This window comes from Lissotriton vulgaris, chromosome 12, assembly GCF_964263255.1.
Source record: "Lissotriton vulgaris chromosome 12, aLisVul1.2, whole genome shotgun sequence".
NCBI lineage: Eukaryota > Metazoa > Chordata > Amphibia > Caudata > Salamandridae > Lissotriton > Lissotriton vulgaris.
In genome coordinates this window covers 630738546-630758771 of record NC_141700.1, presented here as the reverse complement: position 1 = coordinate 630758771, position 20226 = coordinate 630738546, and the positions used below count along the sequence as shown (strand labels likewise).

At 44.3% G+C, this 20226-nt stretch overlaps 1 protein-coding gene across 1 annotated transcript in view; it reads right to left on the bottom strand.

Annotated features, from left to right (window-relative positions):
• FANCA (FA complementation group A) overlaps positions 1 to 20226 on the bottom strand; it is an 850506-nt gene that overhangs the window by 720044 nt on the left and 110236 nt on the right. Inside the window, exon 7 of the mRNA XM_086945786.1 lies at positions 13611 to 13723. Coding sequence (XP_086801912.1) covers positions 13611 to 13723 — 113 coding nt within the window. The remainder of the gene's footprint in view (positions 1 to 13610; positions 13724 to 20226) is intronic.

Here is a 20226-nt window from a genome sequence, read left to right as displayed (position 1 = left end):
TATCACATGCCGCAGGTAGGATCAAGGCAGCACTTATTCCTTGTTCTAATGACATTTTAACGGAGTCAAACACCTCCAAGAGAGCATTCTCAGTGCTGTGCCGATGCTAGAATCCCAACTGTGAAGAGCGCAGAAAAATTAATTGCGCCAGATAAGCTGATAATAGAGAGTTAATATCATTTTCCAGCATTTTAGAGGCAGCCAGAAGGAGCAAGTTGGGTATAAAATTGGTCAGCTGTGTCCTATCCGCCAAAGCTTTTTTTAAAATTATTAACCTCTGAATAACTTCAGCCTGTTTCCAGCAATACATCACCATTGCCAATCGAAGGGACAAATTAATGAGTTAGTTAAAAATTGGGTAATGGAATTCATAACTGATGCTAGAATCGAAAGGGGACAAGGGTCAACAGGAAATCCCGATTTACAGTTAAGGATAGCTTTCTCCGGCTCTTCCAGCGAGATGGTGCAAAACTCAAGCAATTCATAGGGTACTGTCCTTCTTATTCCACCCAGCCTGGTCGCTGCAGCCAACCGTAGTGGATTAGACTCTAAGTCACTCACGATTCTAACGATTTTAGCTGAAAACAAAATCAGATAACTTGTCACACAATTCTGGAGCACCCAAAATAAGCTGCAAAAAAGCCCCAAAATGACGGAAGTTCCGGACGATTTTGAAAATTTCACATGGTCTGTTGGAAGATGCTGATATTTTACCCTCAAAGTAAGCGGCCTGTGACACCTTAACTGCAGCATGGTATTTTCCGAGGGCCTCTATGTATCTGAGCTGGTCTGCACGAGAATAACATCGCCTCCACAATCTTTCATTTTTCATACAGCGCATTTATCCCCCTCTCAAGCAGGGGAAACCCAGTTGCTGAAGGCCACATCTCTGGTTAGAAGACGTTTTAAGAGGAGACACTTTATTAGCTATAGACTGTAGCCACTTATCAGTTGCTTTGGCATCTTTCACTATGCCTCCGCAAACCTCGGAAACCAAATTAGCCAATGGGTTTTCAATCTCAGAGCGCTTAGCTTTCTTCCAGGCGAGATGGGAAACAGATTTAGTCAACGTCTCTCTCAGCAGTTTACCCGCCCAACACCAAGAACAACTGATATGGTACTATTTGAAAGAATGAGGCCCAAGGGCTGTCCTTGCTGATGTGTTGGGGTAGCAAACTATTGAGGCACATTGAACCAGCAAAGCTCTCGCACATACAGCAAGGTATCGATACAATTAGTCATGTATAACACAAGCAGGTGAAAAATACAGATGCAGATTCTTGGGTATTTTTTCTCTTTTTAAAGATGATGGTTTAATGAGTCCACACTCGAGGAATAGTCCACAATCAGCCGACACGTGTTTCGTCGTGTTTCGGTGAGTCAACACGACTCTTCAGGGCTGATAATAGAAAATAACGTATGTATAGGTATCATCCTTATAAGTTGCATATTCTATATATAACAATGCATTGGTGACAAGGGGATTCACACGTGTGTTTCTTAAGTGCTGTTTAATCTCACAAAGTGTGACAGTGAGGGGTGTCGATAAATCCATTATTAGGCATAATCACCCAAGGTTTTTGTGAATATCGTTGGTTGATAACTGGTTGATGATAGAACATAAAGTTGTGACCCTAAATGGGTGTTATTACGGGTAGCATGCGCACGGCGATCCTACACGAGAAAGGTCTTAAAGTGAAAAACGTGCCGCTCGATTTGTGAAGATCAATTGTGCCTAGATTTGTGAATTTGTGGCATAGTATTTTATTTTAAGCGTGTGTATGAAGAGAGGATTCTACGGTGCTTCCGATATCACTGGATAAGTGAAAAAGACTTGTTTAAAAAAAAAAAGGAACGGAAAGTGCATACCTCGTGGCTTAACCTCGTTATAATTGGTTAAGAGAAGTTGTAGTTTCGTTGGGACGTTCTGTTTTATTATAAAAAGAGAAAGAGGGTAGGGGTAGGAAAGCATAAGAAAAGGGAAATGTCAAAATTGTCAGACTAGCGAAAAGGAGATTTGAGAGATTAATATAAACTATATTCAAAAAGAATTCTACTAGAATTAGTTCGTTTAAGCTTCTAGGAACGCGGATATGTTCCTCTTCTCAGTGTTCAACCCATCAAGTGATGCGGGGATTTAAAGGTTCACGCTGTATGTAAAAAGAAAAACACATGTGCTTCTAGTTTTATATGCCTTTTTAAAGCAGGGTTACGGTAAATCTCCTTACGTACTGAAGGTTTAACAGTAATGAGATAAAGTCATGGTAGTACCTTAATACGTGTACGTATTTAGCCATACCGGGAGGGGATCCAACTCTTGGGACTGCAAAACGGGTGCGTTTCACGTCCGACGGTTCTGTGTCAAAAAGAGTAAATAATTGTACACAGAACGGTTACCAAAGAGAAATGAAATAAGTGTCTGTAAGGTCAATGCTAAGTCTATGTCTATGTGATCGTATTGTACGATCTCTTAGTATCTATAGGTACAAAGTTTACATAAATTGGGTTTCTTAGACTCACCAGGAGTGTGGTATCCCTACTCTGTTGTTTCCCGGTCGCCGTGTTTCGAAAGACGGACACGTGACCGGAAGGAGGAGGCCCATTTAACAGGAAAGTCTCTGGAAATGCTAGAGTGTAACCATGTCTCAAACGGCAGCCATGTTTGAGAGGTGAAAGATTTCCCGATGATGTATACTTCTAAGGATGTTGTGTCTCTTTTGAACAAATAACCGTCCTTTAAACATCGCGTTATTGGTGTTTGTTTGTTTTAAAAGGGAAAATATAGGAGCGGTAGATAGATGATTCGTCGACCTCAAAAATTATGGGTTAATCTTGTTATGGCCAAAAATGCTGTCGTGATCGTTTTAAATTCTATTGTTTTAAAAAAGATTTCCTGTTATGCTTCGTAATTTATGTATGGATCGAATTTTTAGAGCGGTCGGGGTGAATATAATGTGTCGCATTGGTGAGCCAGTGGGCCGATGTGACTATCAATCAAAGAAAGATGGTTGTTTACAGGTGCAGGTGCCCCATCGACCAGCCCGTTTGTGACTTCAAGTATCATACGATTATAGAGCTCAAGTTTACATATGACTGTAGCATTCTTGGAAAGTTATACAAAATACAGGTGTAGCTAATATGCATGAACATAATTCAAACATCGTGTCAAACATGTTTGTGTCACAGTATACAGTGCATAAATATTATTGGTGGTAATAGATGGGTGAGCTCGATGATGGAAAAGCTAATGATTAATAATCATGTTTGCTGAGTGACCATGTGAATAGGTTCATGGTCTATACCTTGCTTAGAGGATCCCAAAGGTTGACTTAATCTCCCAAGAAAAACTGTAGTTCTGGGTCATAGTTGAGCCCGTGTTCTACGCATTGTAAGCGCATTGTTAGGTCATCTTCTTCAACAGAACAGGTGCAGAAGGGTCCGACCTGTTGTCAATATGAAAACTGAAAAGCCATAGAAGGGTGAAATTGGAAAATTAAAGGGTGAACAGAGCTATCCAGGTCTCTTCCACAAACAACTGGATGGAAATTGAGATTCACAACGCCAGGGCTTCTGCTCCTTTGAGGTCCGCTAAATTAAAAGCAGAGCACCTGGAACTTTTCTTAAAAGCAACAGTAACTCCATCTCCTCTGCTCCATGTTCTATCAGCATGCACATAAGAGTAACTTTTGGGGAAGAAAAGCGCAATATCAAGTGCAAACGATTCATTAATCCAGGTTTCTGCTAATAATAGAATGTCTAGCTGCTGCTTCCTGAGCAAATTATCTATATAAAGAGTATTTTTATGAAGAGAGCGGACATTGATTAATGGGGCCTAAGTATAAGTCTGGCTAACATCAGAATTATTCCTGCGACCTAATTCACCCAGGAAGTAAGGCTGAGTACTCACAACATATCTGCAGACCCAGGTGACCTGCCTTCGTTACCTTGTACCTGCATTCCAGCAAACCTCTCAGATTATACCGCTTGTGAAATGAGTACCTAACAGTGAAACAGTGCACTCAAACGGGCATGGTGTTTGGTGGTGGCCAGAGAACGTTCGCGAATGAGCTTGCTTTAGGCACGCCTGCTGCACACATCCCTCTTTGCAGGGGAGTGTTCATAGACGACTAGAGCCATGAGGATATGCAGGAAAACCCCAAGCCTGGGAACATTAGGGGAAAATACATTTCAGAAATGAAAAATTAGTGAGACAATTAGGGACAGGTAAGTAATCAAGACAGGTAAGTGAAATAGGGAAGAGATGTTAAGCTGAAAACCCAAATGGGGGAAAAGGGAGCACTAGGGGTTTCCACTATAAAAAAATAACAAGCATTGGCATAGTCAATAGGTCTCACCTTTGGGACCTTATAAGTATGTAGCCATGCAGCAAAGTGTAGAGCTGATTAACACGATTATACACTGCGTTTGGAAAATTAAGGACATATCTATATAAATCGCTTTTGCCAAATCATCACCTATCAACATATTATTCTGTGTACATATATTAGAGAGGAACCCAGACGACCTAATATCATGTAATCAACTATAGCTGCATATCAATCTCCACAATTGGATTAACGTGGCCATTGTCTGCCTTGTGAGAAACTGTACCCTCAGGCTCCCCCGTCTCTTTGCCAATTAGATAATGCTGAAACAAGCTCCAAAAGCTTTTGGGTTGGTTCAGAACAATGCTGTTTGAAGTGCCATTTTCAACATTTTCAAAGATCACAGAGTCAGTTTTACTGTTCACAATACCTCGATATGAAAAGCACCACTACCAAATTCGATATTGCCATGTTTGTCAAAGCTGTGGTAGATAAAAGATCTGAGGTGGCGGTGGTTGCATTAGAAACAATAATGCTTATAAAACATACATTAACATTTGCTGGGGCTCCTGTTTGTAAATGTTACACAATTACTTTATTTTTACTTCAGTGCAGATACAACAATGGGAACTCGTAGTTAACCAAAAAAATTATTAATGCAGCCTAACATATCTTTACGGAGAATGTGGGTCTTTGGTGGCGTGACTTGCAGGAGAAGAGCTCTGGCGCCGTCCGACCTGTGGGGAAATTATTCGTACTTCCTCCCCCATGGGCACCTGAACCCCAGTGTCAGGGAGGAGCGGTGGCGAAGCCTAGCTCCCCTGGATGATGGAAGGGGGCCCCCCTATACGGAGCAGATGGCGAGAACAGCTAGCCCCGGGTGAAGATGAAAATGGTGGGTGTAACGCCGGGCCGGTGGTGACTAGCTTGGCCCGGTGCAGGAGAGTGGCGTCCGGAGAGAATCGCCCACAGTGAGCAATGTTGAGCAGAGCAGGAAGTGTGTGTGCCCCCCCCCCCCTTTTAGAGTGGACGGCAGGTAGCGGCGAGGCTGGTACCGAGGTCTGCCTAAGCTGGCTGCAACACTGCGGTACCAGCAGTGCTTGCACAGCCTTGCACGGGAGGGGTGCCGAACGGCAAGGGTTTCCAGAAGTCACCCTTCTGAGGCAATCTCGACAATCTTGCACTAGCTTAATATGTTTAAAGCTAAAGCGTGAGCCAGTGTTAAAAAAAAAAGTACGCAAATAAAAAATAAATGTTGGTTGCATGCTTACAGTATGACAAGCCTCTCGAACCACGCGGAAAGTGCCCGAACAAGGACCTTCCCTCCAGCCAGTAAAGAATACCATTGTAAACATGAAGGAGGGCGTCCCTGCAGGGACCCCGGGAGCGAGAGAGGAAGTAGGTCGAGCAGAGCAGGGTGCGCAAGAGGTGGAATGAAGCGCTGCTAGCCATTGTGAAACCGAAAGCAGGCATGGTGGGCTAAAAATAAAACCAGCGCGGCCACGCTAATTACAAACAGATGGCCCCTGCGCGCCACTTCTCGCTCCCACAAGGTGGATACTGCCACAAGCACGAGTGTTTGAAAAGTGCAGACCGATTCCAAAAGGTCATCTCCTAGAGCAGCGCATGCGAGCTGCGCTTGGCTCGATCTAAAAAAGGGGCAATGGGAAAAACTAATATCTAAGCCACTGTAGAGTGCTGCCCTTACCTTTTTTATTCTAGATAATGCAACCTTCATTCTAGAGAGCAGACAGATCTTTCTGCTTTTGAAAAATACTCAACCAAAACTACTGATTTACCACTCACCTTCCAATGCTGGGTAAGCAGTTAACAAGGCAGTTGAGCATCAACACCAATGCTCCCCTATCAATAAGGATTTAGGCGACAGGAGAGATAGCAACAATCTAGGTGGCAGATGATGCCTTCAACACATCTCATGCATTACATATGGGTTTTCGTGGCACAGTCCTACAGTGGGTAATCAACTACCTAAACAACATAAACCACCTCCTGCAAATTAGAACATAATGATCAGAGTGTATAAGGACTATCTTATCTCCAGTCATCTTCAACCTCTACAAGAAAGTTCTAGGCAGGCTTGTGACTTGACACACAGTTCAACTTAAGGTTCTCAACTCTTGCCAACACAGCTGGCTTAAAGGACTCATTTGCCACTGTTCAAGCCTCCATGTTGAAGGGCTCTTTAAATCTAACTCCCCTAAAAATAGGTTCCTCACCAATTGCTACAAACCGCAAACAAGTTCATGTACAAGAGTAGCTCACACAAAAGAACGTCAACAACTTTACACCTCAACTCTTGAACTGTGCCAAATCACTGTTCGTCCACATTGCAGCAGGCTCCGTTCAAAATTCACATGGGCAGAAGACCCAGATAGCCAGTAACCGGATTCACCTTCCTCACATCATACTGAAGCCAGAGTTCTGAACTGTTGTTCAAGCTGGGTTCTAGTCTCACCTGGACCACAGCAACGCCTACTCACCAGCATTGCAGACAGCCATCTGACATTACAGAATAGCTATCCAAGTATGACTTGATCCCACCGATGCTTAAAGAACTTAACTAATAACCCAGTGCAATCACCCAAAACATTAATTCATCTGTAAGGCATTATTTATCTTCAATAAGAGATTGAAAAGCTCCATGAAAAACAGACAAACAGAGAAACTTGAACAAGATTAACACAAATGCCCAGCGAGAGGCCAGGTGCTAAATTTAGCAGAGAGCATCAAGACATGCATGCATTCCCAAGAACAGGATAGATATGCCATGTAGAGCAAATACACATGACAGAAGATTTTCAAAATTTGGAGGATAAAGGCAAAAGAAAGAACAACACCGGTCACCCATAAATATGAGGGTTGAGCCAAGGCGGATAGTCTAATAATTCTGGTAAATGAACAAAAAAAAGCAGAGGAGAGGATGATTCAGTAGAACTGTAGAAATGTTGAGGTCCACTTTAGAGTTCAAAATTACAACTCTTATTGAACCAATATCTCGGTTTTATAAGATTCTTGCAGTGGGAACCACGCACTGTAATGGCAGTGGTATCAGATGGACCACTGGGGATGTATGGCTAATGTGGTGATAATAGGTATTGCAAATCAGTGGAATGACATGACTGCCCAAATATTAAACCAGATGTAGACTTAACTCATGACTTAAGGTCTTGTAGACTGGGTACCACTAATTAATAACATTTTAATATGGTGGTGGATATCACAAACTAAGCTAACCACTTGAGAAGACTGATGCACCTAGTGCGGTGAGTAAGGATTACAAAATAGTGGATGCCTCTTCTAACTAGATACCAACAAGCATTTACAATGCAAGGGTCTCTCCTCTGCAAAGGTTAGAGCAATTGGCATTGTAAATGACAAACTTTTTATTTATGTGTTGGTTTTGAAAACAGATACATAAATGGCATTGTCATTTACAATGCCAATAGCTTAATCTCTCACAAATGCGAGATCTATTGCATTTGCACACACACACACACACACACACAAACACACACACACAGAGCCACACACACACAGAGCCACACACACACACAGAGCCACACACACAATTTGGGCTAGGGAAAAACAGTCATTACTTATGGTTCTAAAGACTAGCTGGATGGATTTTACAGCAATTTTGTTTAGAGTACGAGTCTAGAGTGGAAAAAGATGGAATAAGTAATAGCTTCTATTTTCCGGTAGGATTCAATGTATTTAAAAAACATTCTCAAGCTAACTCTTTGGGTTTGCATGCAATTAAATTTTCAGGAAAACAGTGCAAAAGACAGAAATTTTCCACGTACTCACTTGCTTAAACCAACACCAAGTACAACAACCCAAAACCGCAGTGCCAAGAACAGTAGAAAGTTGAGCATCGATACAAGCATTTCCTCAAACAACGGCACAAAATGGGAGAGATGTACAGCATGCACTTTGATCATTTATTCAAATCTCCCTAATCTTCGCTCCTTTTGGAATATCATCATCTTAAAATATAGTAAATTCCCTTTTCATCGTTCCAGCTGCCTCGAACTGTAGTGTAGTTCCTATATTCCCAATAGGCTCTGAGCATTGGAATAACATAAACGGTAGTTTAGACGTAGGACTGAGGTCGACTGGGTCTCTACTGAATATGTTAGACTTACTTATGAATGCCAGCTAGCTCAGCAGTCACTAGAAACTTTCTCGAATGTTCAGGAAGGACTTAACTTTCCTGATTAGACAAGAAGGGATTAGTTTATGACAACCGCATAAACATGACAACTTTTCTCCCCCCAGAATAAGGAGTATATCTCCAGAGTCGTGTGAAAACAATAGATAGCTATTTCACTCAGTCAATCGTGCATACTTAGTTTCACCAGGAGTGCAGAGAAATAGAGAGACAGGCGTTTTCAATAAAAGGTGTTATTTATTGAGCAGTCCTCTTTATCATGCAAGAGAAGTGAATTGCCACAAATGCAATACTTATTATGAAGTAAAGTGCGTACAGTAAAAGGAGTATTATGAAATAATACTGTAAGAGCATTTATATGGTTTCTGAGCCATATGATGCTTAAAACGGATAAAATATATACATACATAAAATCATTGACTAAACGTACTCAACTGGTGCTTCTAAGATACGCCTACCCCGGTGTACCTGTCCTAAACCTAATAAGTGGGAAGGAGTAAGTAAGTTGCAGTTTAAGTTAAGCTAGTTTTTGCCAAGAATCTGAATCAAGAATTCTCTTAAGGTTTTAATCAGCTCCGTACCTTGGTTATAGAATGAAGGAGGTCTTGTATCTCTTTCTCAGGACTCGATCTCTCAGCAGCCCGCAAGGGTGACTGGAAACACTGGAGCTGGATTTCTCGGGTGGAGAAAAGACAGCGTCTCTCTCAGTGCGTCAAATGGGAGGGTCGGCTTCCTTCGGCACTCGCATCAGCTGGGCGTCGGGCAAGTAGATAGCCGCTCTGCTCCAAACCACTGTGTGTTTGCTTAAGGCAAATGTTGGTATATTTATACCTGAAAGGTGCCGAGTTTGACGTAAGGTTGGACATAAGACGTCACTAAGAACTTACAGTTCTTTCTGGACTCCAGGAGTTCTTGTTCAAATCAAAACAAAAGCAGGGGGAATTCCCAAGCAGCTGGAGGCTTGGTTTGTTTAAAGAACGCGTTGTACTTTCTAGGAGTCTATGGGAGTAGCCTTGCCGTATTTGGACTGCATTGGCTATGACTAAATATGGATATGATTCTTATGCCTTTATAAGGATATGATTTGTTATAACCACATAAGGGCATGAATCGGGAATATTTAATTAGGGTCCTAGATACATTCACAACAGAACACGCCAGTATGAATTGAAATAAAACGCTCAATGACCGCCTCGTCAAATTGATGTGCTACTCCATGATGACCTCTATCTAGTGGGCTTTAAATGCCAAACTCACCAAATGCACATGGTATACGTAACATTAGCTTATGACTCTAGGGCAACAAACACCAGATTTTTTACCTTGGGTTTTCTTTCACAAATAACAGTTTGCAGATCTATTGGTCGACTGGGTCACTTGAAGGGAACTAAGACTGCAACTCCCAGATTACATTTGGTCGTTGAAAAGCACAGAACTGATAATCGCCCTGTTAATCATTGCCAATACTAATAATAAAATAAAATCATCCCCCGTAGGCTGACGCCGCAGTTGATTGATGGTGAATGGTCACTGCATAGCAAAACTCTGGGAGAAAGGGTTAAATGAAATCAGTGTTGTGGGATTAAATCTCAGTAAGTGCAAAAACATACATAAGGGCACTTTATACTTGACCGCTCCGTTGCAATTATTAGCTTGCCAAGACTCACCCGATTTAGGGGGATATCTGTAGACAGAGTTGGATGTGGTGTCCACTTCTTCCACCCCGGCATGCTGCCAGCTGGTCAGGGCCCCCATCGCCGACGTCCGCAGAGACGAACGGTCTCTCGACCTCCACCGGGCCCGCTGCCCCGCGTTCCAGCTTCTAGTCCCTCCGAGCGGGGGATGTAAGCTGCTTCTATTCCACAGAGGATGCTCTCGGTCACCTGGGCTATGCCCTTTTACCGCAGTGGCAGTCCTCTCATTGACATGCCAGGTCGGGCCAATAAGGCGAGAAGCTCCGGAGCCGCAAGCTTTACCGCCGACTTCTTCCCAAACGATCTTAAAAAATCAGATTGATTGCCTTTTCTGCTTAAACCGACTTCAATAAGTGAGACAAGTGGGCAAGCTAGGTGATACTGATTGACAGAATAAGGATCGTAGGAGGAGGAGCAGGGTGGTTGGAGTAAGAGGTACACATCCTGGAAGTGACCGCCCTCGCCAACCCGGAATTAAATGCCCAGCAGTCTGGACATCGATATATTATCTCAGTTGAAGTGTGGCGGAAAGCGTACAGTGCCCTTTTTGATACCTTTTGTGATGAACTCGGCGAGTTGAAATAGGTTGCCTAGACTCTCGGGGTTCTGTCAGACCTGCCTATTCACTGGGTGCCACCGAGTGTCAATGCAGAGAGTGAATTTCCAGCTCGTCTTTGAAGCTGTGAACAGCCGATGTCCGTAACACGGTGTGAAAACCCTTAAGGAAATCGTCGACGGCCTTAGCAAAACATTCTTATTTTCTTTCACATAGTGCAAAAGATTTTCAGGTTGGCAAGTCTGGATTGCGATTTTTCAGGCTTTGTGAAGCTTATCGCTCTGGTCCGTTTCATTTGCCGACTGGAGAATCGTCTCAAATTGTAGTTTGTCTCCAGAGTAAACAAGCGCTCGCCAGCCCCGTCCCTTTCAGACTGACTTGCTGCTGGCATAAAAGGTTCGTTATCTTCTTTATGGGGCCATCTGGACCCATAAAGAAGATAAGAAACCTTTTACTTCAGCAGTAAGTCAAGTAAGCCAGTCTGAAAAGGACGGGGCTTGGATAGAAAGAAGAACGTCACTAGGACCTCTTCTCCAATGGCTGGCCACCGTTTAGGAGGCCAGCCAATGGAGAAGAGGGGCGGGCTTAACCTTTCTAGTAATATTCTCTCTATCTCCTTAAATCTCGCCAGCGAGACTGCGCATGTGCGCAGCCTACACTAGCCGAGACCTAAAAAGGAGCTCAATATAGTAGTATGAGCAGTTAAGAGAAACTAATGTGGTTTGGGCTGCATGCAGAATTTCTGAAGTAGAAATGTATACTATGTGAACAACAGAAGGTGGCTGTAGCAGCAGTGGCGTCACTTGGGTTGGTGTCACCCAGTGCCGGTAACTCATGGTGTCCCCCCTCACGACTTACCGCATGGACCTCCACTGTCGGAAATGTACGGCGCTAGGTCGGCTCGATGTTCTGTCTTCTGTGCAGTCTGGAGTTGTTTGCATTGGGGTGTTCCCTATGCTATGCCAGCATTGAAAGCAGTAAAGGTCCCCGAGCGAAGACCGATGAATGCTCCCGTGAACACACACCTTGAACGAATTTTCTAATTTGACCACATTGTACTTACAAATTACGAGACAACAAGTCCTGGAAAGACAGAGGCTTAGAGGAACGTGTATCCGGGAGAGAGCGGCACTGTGCTCCATTTAGAGTGCTCCATGCGACCCCTCGGCCGCAGCAATCCTGAGCCCAGGCGTGATTAACTACCTTCATTCCTGACAACTGAAGGGGGCAACACAGCTCCAGATGGTCGGCCCTGAGAAAGCCTGCATGCTATAGGCTACAATCTACCCAACTGGTGAAGGCCGCCTCGAAGTGTTGACTCGAGGCGCTGCCATCCTGTGAAGTGGGGAGATGAGAGTGCGTGAAGGGACAGAAAGGAGGCCATGGCGCCTGACCTGACCTGGCTGCAAGTAGGAAGCAGCCGAAAAGAAGGAGCTATGATCTATAATTAATTCTTTTAAGTAATGCAACCTCAGCTGATTAGCTGCGATAATCCTACTTGAAGAAAACTCAAGTACATATGCTGGCTTCCTTTTTTAATCAAATCGTTGAACTGATATGGGGCTGATAGCACAATTGAGCTTACAACACAATTTATATAAATAAAAAAGAACAGCAGATGGCTATAGATTCAGGCGATAGGAGTTGGGGAGGGACAAGTCGAAGACGGGGGGAGTAAAATGTCAATGGGAAGTGAAGGGTTAGATCTGAAAATTCCCTCTTCCCAAGCCCAAGATTTCAAGCTTCAGTCACTTCAAGATTGAAGTATCACACAGCCAGACAGAGTGAGCTCCATGCCGATACAAGGGGTCCCGCTTCACCGGACTAGAAGGTTTAGGGTCCGAATCATCGAACATAAGGGGCCCTAAGAAACCCCACAGACATCTGAGGGCAGCTGGCCGCGGCTTCCCGGTAGGACCGTGGCAGCCTGTGAAGCACCAATGCATCTGTCTGTCTGTCTATCTGTCCGCAATGAAGAGCGCAGCCACAACAGGCATCAGACTGCAAAGGGACGCACTGTCAAAATGACTCGTTCATATACACAAAACATTTACAGATTCAAATGGCGGTGTCTCTGAGGCAGGCTAGCAGGTCACATGCAAGACGTTTCATGAACAAGGACATTTGTGGAGCTATTTTTTGAATATTGGCAAACCCAGGAGCCAAAAGCTTCAAGCCGCTGTCTGGCTGCGACTAATGTTTCTGAAATAAAACGGCAGTTTCTCCTAGTAATACAGCTTATGTCAGGTCTATCAGACCCTCCAGGTCACCCAGTCCCTGATAAATCCTCCATAAAGATGTGTTAGATCTCTTCAGATTGTACAGGGCTTCAATTCCTTGGCTATGCTCATTGGAACTCCAGGCGCCCTTGTCAGTCAGGGTACTGTAAGTGGTAAAGTTATTTATTATGTTATCGAATCACAAAAGTAAAGAGCCCAAAGAGAGAAATGTACTCCTGTGTGGGTCCGCTATGTATGCCTGGCAATAAGGGTTCCCTGCAATCTGTGGCAACAGCAGGTTTCCAGGACAGCGTAACCAGATTGGTGTCACCCCATGTGTTGGTGTCGCCCGGTGAGGTCCGCACCCCCTGCACCCAACTATTGACGCCACTGTGTAGCAGTAAACGGTCTATTCCAGTGAAATGTAAACATAAAGGGAGAATAAGGCAGATCGACAGCACCAACTTGAAATGTCAGTAGACTACACTGTAGGTCATTTGTACTGTAATAATCTAAACAAATGAGGAATCCCGACAGAGATCTCGCTAAAATAGCGAAAACGAGAGATACGTAAAACAGTTATGTGAGAAGAAAAGTGCAGGCAAACACCTGAGGCACACTTACCTGTAAGAACCAGAGTGGAAAGTTCCTGGTCAGAAGGGTGACCTGTCATGGACCGACACATGAGAGACAGACCACTGCACAGCCATTCCACTGCCACACCATGGTCAGGAGAGCTGTAAAAGGGACATCACATTCAGGGTTATTCACTTATGATTAAGCAACAACGAGGAATATAAGTCAGCTTTCACCATACATACGACATAAGCTCTGGTTGATGAAGCTCTTCCATCAAAGAGAATTGCTGTAGCATCACAAGTGTTGTTTATGAGTGTGCATTATGCTAAGCAAAGACTGCACAGGCTAGATGATTGTCAGGGCCATCTTTAGCACTGGTGGCGACTGGTGTGACAATCTTTGTTGGCACACCCCCAATGACTGCCTCCACCACAGAGTCCCTCACTACCAATTAAGTTCAAAGTTATCTGTTTAGCATATAAGGCTCTAAACAACACAGGACCTCTTTCTCTTAGAAATCTTTTCGTCTGGTACCAACCGTCCAGACAGTTGCGGTCCTCAGGTGCAAGACTGATGAAAGTGCCAAGAATACGAACCGCAGGTTGGGGCGGCCGAAGTTTATCTTACGGTACCGCAAAATTGTGGAATACGCTTCCGGCTGAGCTCAGAGAGGAGTCTTCCCTCACTACTTTCAGAAAAAAGTTACAAACATAGCTTTTCTGGAACTGATTCCTGGTGGTGAATACTGCAGTCACAGCGCCAAGACACCTCTGAGTATTCTTGCGCTCAATAAGTCTCATTAACATTAACATCCTCCAACTTGGACACTCATCTCGCCATAGCCCGGCTCTCACAGGTATTCCATTTGTTTTATAGGACTAGTCTCACCAGTGTAGGGTGTCAGAGCACATTACATCACGCACGCATTATACAAAGGCAAATAATCATTCTTGTGTAAATCAGTGTTAAGGAGAGGTTACATCAGACAAAGAGGACTACAAGGTGTAGGAGTCACTTGTTATCTATACTGACCGGCAGTATATTTTAACAGTGCTTTGCTTGGGGAAGCACAAAATGAAGATCTAAAACGTAACATAGTGGTTGGAGTTTACTTTACTAATAAGAATGTATTTCTGCCTAAATGAACACTTTTTAGCAACATTAGGATAACAAAAGACTGGGGAAAAAACAAACATGGTAACATGTACCTTACAGTTTGCGTACAGCATTTTGATGAACGCTCATACATCACAGTGATACATTAGAATTGTGACTTATGAACTACACGTAACTACAAGTAACAAAAGGATCTCTTTGACAAAAGCAGTAACCGACTGAGCAAATCCGTCATCTGCAAGGTAAGCGTGCTTTGCAGCAGATATATTAACCCTTTGCATCACTTTCGGAAAGGGGGGGCCGCTCGGCCCCCTCGCACGTATGGCTGGGCACTGCTTCCCCCTTCCTCCGTATCCTCTGTGGTGAGGCGTGGCCCCCCCTTTGGTGCTGCGTCATGATGACGCGGCCGGGAGCGCCTCACCACCGATAGGTGCAGGCTCACCGTTGACCCGGAAGCAGAAAAGTGCTTCCGGGTCAAGGGGAGGGGCCAGGGGGGAGGCGGGTCAACGTGAGCTGGTCAGCCCACAAGGTTGCTAAAGGGATTGAGGAAAATTAAATTTTGGCCATGTTGTGTTCCCTAGCGCGTACCCCACCGACTCCATGTACCAGCTTAAAGTGCATGTAACTTCCCTCCTGTGCCAGTTACGAAGACGCAAATACATTTGCGTCCACCGTCAACTTGTCCTCTTTCAGACGCACCATGAATGGATTATATAGTCCGTTCCTAAGTATGCTATACCAACGTCTTTTTGTAGTACACTTTTCACTTTTTCCTGCTCTAGCCAGAGTGGGCCCTGAATTCCTGCCATCTGAACCTCTTTTGTGGCTCCTGGCTCTGCCCAGGCTACCTCTGTACTCATGAACTATGTCCTATATTCAGCGCGGCCCCTCGCGCTCAGCTCAAGCCTGCTTTCTGCCAAGACTGACTATAACCTTCGAGTTATCTGTTCCGCTCCCCGAGAATACATTCCTGCCTACTAGATCCTGTAAACATCCTCTCCAGCTGCAGAGCCAAAAGGCCGATCTGTCTTAATACAAGTAATTCATAGCCTCCGTTGCCATGCTTCCATGGAAGGCCCCGTGCCCCCACGCTTCACATGTAGACACTCAGGCGCTTATACACGCATCCACAGTTAGCATAGAATAGCTTCTACCCTAGAGACCTTTCCGCCCAGATAGTATAGTTCCTAAACATCAGATATCAGATATGATAGAAGTACAAGTTGATCTGACATGCCAGACTTCTGTCTCTTCCCGTCAGTGTAAATGTCAAGACCCCTGCACCCCGTCAGTCACACGTCATACAGCTGCGCGCGCATCCAAGCTTCCGATTTCTGCTGACATTGCAACATTCTGTTAGCGCCACCCCTTGGTGCCACCCACTTGCGTCACCTGTCAGTGACGTTTCTAGCACACACCTCTAGTTCACGCCTAGTTTACGCCTCTTGATGATGTATTGGTACCACGTGTATACTGTTATCTTGTCTTCTCTCAGCTGTTACGCCTCTCACATTGAAACTTATGATGTAAATCAAGTATATAAGCTATGTAATGTCAATAAACGAGAGCGCGCTCATCTATCCCTTCTGACACCGCTGTGGTGGTCAGAACATGATATCCTGATTCCTTTATGAGGAATAAAACCCTTAGAAACTCTAACACCACGGACTCTGTTTTCTTTCCTTTTAATTGAGTTATCATTGATTAAGTACTTACCTGCATAGAAATTAAGAGAGTAAATTAATTATTTACGTCATTTTGGCGCCCGAATAGGGACCCCTCCCCCACCTCACGCGCCGGAAGGTGCGTTGCAATCCGTGTCCCCTGCCATCAGTTAGACGGACAACACGTGTACTGGCAGGATTTCCTGCATCCCCCTCTGACACACGGAGGTGACGAAGACTGCGATCAGTGCCCAGACGAGGCGGTGAGGAGTGCGGAGGATCCCGACCAGAGCCCAGCCGAAAGAAGCAAGGTCCGAGGTGTGAAGAGGCCCACCAGTTTTCCGAAGTTTTCCGAAGTTTTCCGAAGTTTTCCGAAGTTCCGAGTCGAGTCCAGTCGAGTTTTCCGAGGCCTTCTGTTTCCGTGCTTCCCGGTGAGTACCATTGCTGGGTCGTATCTAGACGGGTTTGGGTACGCAAGTCCGGTCTGCACTGTTTTTAGGCAGTGTATCTGTACTGTTTAGCAGTATATCTAGGATTCCGAATTTCTGCACTGTTACAGCAGTGTATCCGTACCGTTGAGCGGTACATTCAGTGTAGGGGGTAGTTAGCTATGTCTTCAATGTTTTCATGTGATTAATGTTGTGGTATGAATGTGACTGTTTTACTGTGTATTATTGTATTTCTTGTAACAACTAGCAACTCGTATCAAGGAATAAAAGATCTAGCATTCAGTAATAAGTAAGCAGGATGCCGTTCCTCAGTAAGTTAAAACAGATTGGAACTAGGAAAGGGTTACTAGAGGAAGAAATTCCTATCCCCCCTAGGGACACTCCAGGCAATTTTATGTATCAAAAGCACGGCATAGATGCCATATTATATCTAGATTTATGGGCCGATTACACCAAGCACCTAGACGAAAGACACAGATGGCCAGTTACCGGAACGTGGGATGCCGAGTGCATCATGAGGGTAGAAGAAGCATTATGGAAAAAGAAAGCTAGGCAATCTCAGAAGGACGCCATAGAATTTTGGCGTAAGGAATCACGTAAGCGTGCTGACAAAGCACTCCGTAGAGAAGACAGACTTAGAGAATCAGATAAAGAGCGAGAAAACGAATTAGTTACTGAAGGGATCCGAGTAAAAACAGAGCAAATAGACCGTGCCCGAAATAATCTTGTAAACGGTATGTACCTCGCAGCAGATGGCCCATCCGAAACTGAATCAGAGATACCGAAAAACTTACCGACACCATTAGTTCCAACTAAAGTGATGCATAAAACTACTAAAGACATATTCCTGAATTCATATCTAGAGGATGTAGCACCAGCTTACACCAATCTGCCTGTTCGTGCCCTGCCTACTGACAGGGATGGGGGGGGCACTGCGCCCCCAGATCCAGCTCCACCGGTACCGCAACAGACCTCTCCCGCTCCGCCAGCTCCGCCACCCCCCGTACTTAAGACAGACCTACCGAAACCAGTACTACCTGATCTTACTAAAAGACAGATTCAAGTCCAGATACAGACTCCACGGAGAGATAATGGCCAAGCATCCGCCTCAGGGGGTGCGACAGCGGGTCTACGGACCCCGCCACCGACACACAGATTGCATTTAAAGGACACACAGAATCCTTTCCAGTCTCCCTATTCAGCCCGGCTTGACGCATTCAAAGATAGGATGTCATTCTGCAGATATGATCCAGTACCCGGAACAGACGATCTGATGGTATTAGCATCACTGCGCTTAAGATCTGCCACCGATAACTTGCTATGCTATGTAGGAATGCAGGAAGCTCTCGACAGACTATACAAATTCATACAGACGGGGAAAGACCCCGACAGTGTCAAAGCTGCCATGTATAAACAGAAAGTTGACGTTCAGAAACAGATATTACGATTCTTCATTAATTGTGTGATAAGAGAACGAGACAGGCCCGGGACAGATCAAAGTGAGTTAGACGCATTAAACAAGTGGGGCCAAAATATAGCAGACGCGAAACATGACAAGGGAACTTGTATAGCCACTATGTCCCAGAAAATTAGAAAGGCAGTATTAACTGCACATCAGGAAGAAACTGATAAAACTTCCTCCGGGGAGGAAGATGAAGATGAAACATCAGAAAAGTCTACAGATATCATAGCGTATGTAGGTAGGGGAAACTACCTTAGGAAAGGTGTCCGTCCGGAGAGCAAGAGAGTTCTTTTCTCCGCTTTAACAAATCCGAATTCTTCTGAACATCAGTTCCAGGAAACTGATAAAAGGCTTCGAGATCGAGTAGGGTATCATATATTAAATTCTATGGATGAACAGGAACTAGCCCGGTCGGCCGTGTTGTGGGCCGAAAACGCAGACATATATAATGATGACACGTTAGTGCAGACATTCTTAAACCTTTCCCCGGAAGAGCAGAAAATAGCAGGTGTATACATGATTCAGCACCTCCTCATCAAGTTCAGAAACCATCATTCTGATCCAGGTCCCTTACACGAAACATTAGAAGCACTACTCATGGATAGATGGAGAGGTTTTAGTACCAAATTAATACAAATAATTCTAGAACAACGACGTAAGTATAACACCTTCCTGAGCTCTGAATATGTTCCCGCCCCGCCTCCAGAAAGAAAAATGTACCACATGCAATGCGGTGGCGGCATTGAAAGACAAAATCCCTTACGAGAAGTACATCCAGTTATGGGTGCCGATAATAACCTGAAACGTGTGTATGTTCACACACCACTGACTAAGTTAGAACTACTAGAAATGAAGAAATTAGTTCCGTGCCATGATAAAGACCCTGCAGGTTTTCACAGAGAGCTTAAAGACATGTTATTGATGGGAGATTACACGTATGACGATATTATGAAAATGTTAAAAGTACTGTTGCCCACGGGCATTTACGAGAAATTAAAGGAGAAGGATTGGGAAGTGGGAGAGTCAAAGATAGCATGGGCGGAGATAGAAGACGAAGAAAAGAAACGAGTCCCAGGGTTAGGCCTTGGGGATCTGACTAAAGCATTACCAGGTTTAATAGTACAGGTTCTGCCAAGATTATTGACAACTAGAAAGGAAGATTGGGACGCAATCTCGTCCTGCAAACAGAAACAAGATGAAGATACTAGTGACTTTTATTCGAGATTCGAGAAATGTTTCATTATCAATAGTGGCCTAAAAACAAGTAGCGAGTCATATCCACACCTTTTTGTAACGAAATTAGTAGAGAACGCCCTACCACTGGTTAAAAATAGAGTGTACAAGGTTGAAAGTACTTGGCAGGCAAATACGCCATCACAGATGTTACAAATGTTACAATATCACCAGAATAGAATTAGGGAAGAACAAGAGCAGGAACAGAAACGTATGAAAGACACGAAAATGAAAATGTTAGTAGCTCAGACAATTCCAGCCGAGGGTCATAGAAAAGGTGGGGCTCAGACAAATCATTCTGCCGCTCCCGTTAAAGGGACATGTAATTATTGCAAGCAGCCAGGTCACTACGTACATGAATGTCCAGTCCTGAAACATAACATCGAGACAGGTAAAACTAAAGAAAGACCGCGTCCGCCTAGACATGAACAGGGTCATCAACAGACCTCACAGAACGAACAGCCAATGCAGAATACACAGCCTATGCATGATCAGTCCCATACAGTACAGACCGTAGCAGTACCACAGCCACAGCATGCTCAGACACAGCCCGCTGCTGCAACTAGAGAAGTCTCACAACAAATGTACCAGTATGCCCAGTCGGCATATCCAGATTATCAGCGTTATACATGAAACAGCCTAGGGAGGGAAAGTGATTTGCCTCTTATTGAAATTCCTGTAGATCAAGAAGGTCCATATGTACATAGTCACGTATTAGGAAAAGACAGAAAGTTTTT